Source organism: Opisthorchis viverrini (assembly GCF_000715545.1).
Source record: "Opisthorchis viverrini unplaced genomic scaffold opera_v5_231, whole genome shotgun sequence".
Classification (NCBI taxonomy): Eukaryota; Metazoa; Platyhelminthes; class Trematoda; order Opisthorchiida; family Opisthorchiidae; genus Opisthorchis; species Opisthorchis viverrini.
In genome coordinates, this window is record NW_008751889.1 from 416261 (window position 1) to 419668 (window position 3408).

The 3408-nt window shown below is 42.6% G+C and overlaps 1 protein-coding gene across 1 annotated transcript in view; it reads left to right on the forward strand.

Moving 5' to 3' along the window:
- Positions 1 to 875: 875 nt before the first annotated feature.
- The window catches only part of T265_08712 (hypothetical protein), a gene marked incomplete at both ends in the record, with an annotated part of 10826 nt that continues 8293 nt past the window's right edge, over positions 876 to 3408 (forward strand). The window contains one exon of the mRNA XM_009174592.1: positions 876 to 1028. Within this exon, the coding sequence (XP_009172856.1) occupies positions 966 to 1028 (63 nt within the window). The remainder of the gene's footprint in view (positions 1029 to 3408) is intronic.

The window sequence follows — 3408 nt, forward strand, 5'->3', positions numbered from 1 at the left end:
AAGATAATAGTAAATAACATAATAAAATTAGTATTGTTATTATCATCGTTGGCGGTGACAATGATTCGGATCACTGTTAGTTCTCTGCCGTACGGCCACATCAATTTCTTTGAAAAACAGCCTCAAAAGAGAAAAGAAAAAGTGGGGCAGGAAGGGGGAATTACAGCTAGCCGACCACCAATTAGATGCACACTGTAGTTACATGGATACACATTAATTTGAACGCTTACATAAAAGCAGTGAAAAAAACTACCTGAGGAATACCGATGAGTACCGGGTGGCTGGGTACAACAGGAAAATTAGTGACCACTCAAGCGTCCATCCGGAAAACACTGATGTTCTGAATGAAAGGAGTTTATTCTTTGAAGAGGACAGCTACTGATGGAGAGACAGTTCAGCTTGGGCGAGCTGCAAGACAATGGAGGAGAATTTTACGAGATTATTTTGACAGTTCGCAAAAACAAAGTTAGTTGAGAGTTTGAAACAGTCCACATATCCTTCAAGATGGCCTTTTTGAATAGGATGATAGCAAAACGGACGTTCGATCTCCGTACGAGATGTCTCAAATCGGTAAAACTGTTTTGGTGGCTTTCTTCAGTAACGTTCCCCACGAATAAGCCGGAAGGTTCCGGATAATGTTGCAATTGTCTAGGAGGGATCAGACAACAGCGGGTGATAAAACTGTGTGGCTAATAAAAACATAGGGAAATATGAACAATTTTGACAGTTTGACTTGCACACTCAGCTGCACACCAATGTGGTTTTATTGGGAGATTCACCTGAAACCCGGCTGAATATCTCGTTAATGATGCGCTGCAAGACCAGTCGTGGGCTTTGAAGGGTCTTCATCAAATTTCTAATGCACTACTCATAAGGTTGCTGAAAATTCGTCGACAGCCCACAACCAGTTTCGCCCTTCTTGGGCCTCATCAGATGGGCGGAGTCCCCGAGTTTCCGTCAACCCTATGTCCTACTTGAAACCAAATTGCACAAAAATAGGGAATACACACTCATTTAAAAAAAATTTGGTTTTTCAAGAGACTCATCTGGAACATCACAAACGAGAGATTCAGCTGGGTCCCAGGTGAGTAATCTCGAAAACCAAATTAGTTTGCAAATGAGTGTATATTCGCTAGGTTTTCATCAAACTTACGAGTCTTGTACTACGTCAATATATATGGTTGATTCAAAGAACTAGAGACGTTCCAGGCAGAGTGAGAAGTTGAAATGTATCCGGACAACGAGGTGCGTAAGACGTCCTACAGTAGGAATACGTATGGTTCTACGTAGTCTAGCTAGCTCAAGTTTAGTTAGTACCTTCAGTACACATTTTGCGAAACTCGAAAGAGACGTTCATTTTGGGAAGGCTGGGAAGAGAGTTTTCTAAACGTTGGACCGGGGCAAAAAAAGCTCTCTGAGCATGTTTCTTGTAGCTTAAAATCCGAGGAGAAGCAACCAACTCTCCCCCTGGATGATGGTGGCATACGTTCAAGTCGTTACCTCCAGTGCATGGTTCCCCCCTCCCACCTACCCAATGAAAAGCCCACTAACGGCCTTGTATTCACGCATCAATTATATCAGCTATCATCTCCAATGAGTAGCTATCTACTGCTAACTCACCAAACCACCGTCGGACGAATTTGTTGTAGCTACAACCACTGTACAGCAAGGCAAACAAACATTGAGACGGACGACTCTGGACAGCATTTTTTCTGGGACATATTTTTTACGTGCGTTGATGATAGTTGTATGCTGTTGAAAATTCTTCCTTTATCCATTGTCAGCTTCGCCCTTCCTGTGACCTTGAACACACCTCTCGAGTTTAAGTAGTCCATAATGCTGTTTGAGCTGGAAAGTGCGCTTAAGTGGAGTTGCGTACTCAGAAATTAGTTTGATGTGAATGAGAGACATAAGCGAATCCAAGCTGAATCACTCGTTTAGGTTGCAAAGGTAGAGCGTGTAGAAATGTTTTAAACAGGCCTCTAGTTAGTGTTGAGAAACTTGCACGCCGTTGTGGCTTACGAATGAGTTTGCTCTTTTCGAGCCGCGGAACATAAAAAAGAAAACTTAACGGAAACCATGATTTATAGGTGTAGAGATCAACTTTGTATGAGAGATGAATTGAGTGCTGCACTACCACTGACTTTTAGACTGACAGCTCATGGTACATTGTAAAAACACCTCAATCGAAAGCCCATGAGTACTGCTCACTTGGGGTTTGAGCCTGAATGGAATAATGACGGAACATATCCCACATCTGGTCTGCAGGACCAATCATTACCAGAATAACACCAGTGAAGAATACTCACCTTCAGGCTTGGCTATTAGCTTGCAAACATGTCGGCTTGCAATCGATTGGTGACAAAGCGTTTTCAAACTGACCGCGAATCTCGACAAACAAGCCAACAACCACCGGATCAACAGCTGTTGATGGTGTGAGGAAATTTGTGAATCATAAGTCGAGATTTCAGCATTAAAGTGAGGTCAGTTTATGCAGAAAAGTCGAGAGGCACTGTACAACCGTTTCTTCTTTGGTGGGTATCTTCAGCATTACGCCTCTCGAGAATCTCCTTCGTTTTTTTGTTTGTTAACTTACGAGCAAATTTTCTTGTACTGCTGCTATCGACATTAGGGAAATTCAATCTTTAGGTGTTTTTGGATGACTTCGACTAAAAGTGGCTGTCAAAGAGGTGCAGTGCGTTACACATTAAGAGGTTCTTAACTCTGACGGGATATTTTAACTAAGGAACAACAAAGTGACATTTTCACACCTTTTATGTACATCGTATTCTACCACCGTATGATAGCGAAGCATCACTGTGTATTTTAATAAAAAGCAAACTTTTGTATATTTTGGTAATCCAAGTTAAACAGAATTGAAGGTACTCTGTTTTGCCTCGTACAGTAGCACAGGTTGTGTTTTTGCTCACCGAGGAGTTGAAGTCCTACGTTCCCCGCCTGTTGAATGAGTGGTGCATTCCGCATGTTCTGTCACGAGAACCCGTGAAATGGTATCCGTTTGATCCCCGGATTCCCCTGTGAGTACTGTCGAGTTGATAAGAAAACAATGTTTGGTTTTGAAAAGCTAAACACGGAGGATCCCTAAAATCGAACGTCACGTCGGGCTCACCAACTATGTAGTGGTTCCAGTCTTATTCCCTGCGGCTTAAGAGGCTAAAGAGCCCTCATGCTGTTCCACATGTAGCATTGCCCAAAATAGTACATCCTGTTTAGTACTCATCATCATCATCATCATCATCGACAGCGTGACATCAGTGCTCAACACCGATGCTTCACTGCCGTACAACCATGATTTATTTGAAAGCCTTATTGTAAAGAAAAGAATAAAGGTGGATGGGGGAGGGACTTAGTGCTAGCTTACCACAATCATTCCGAGGTGCCTACACC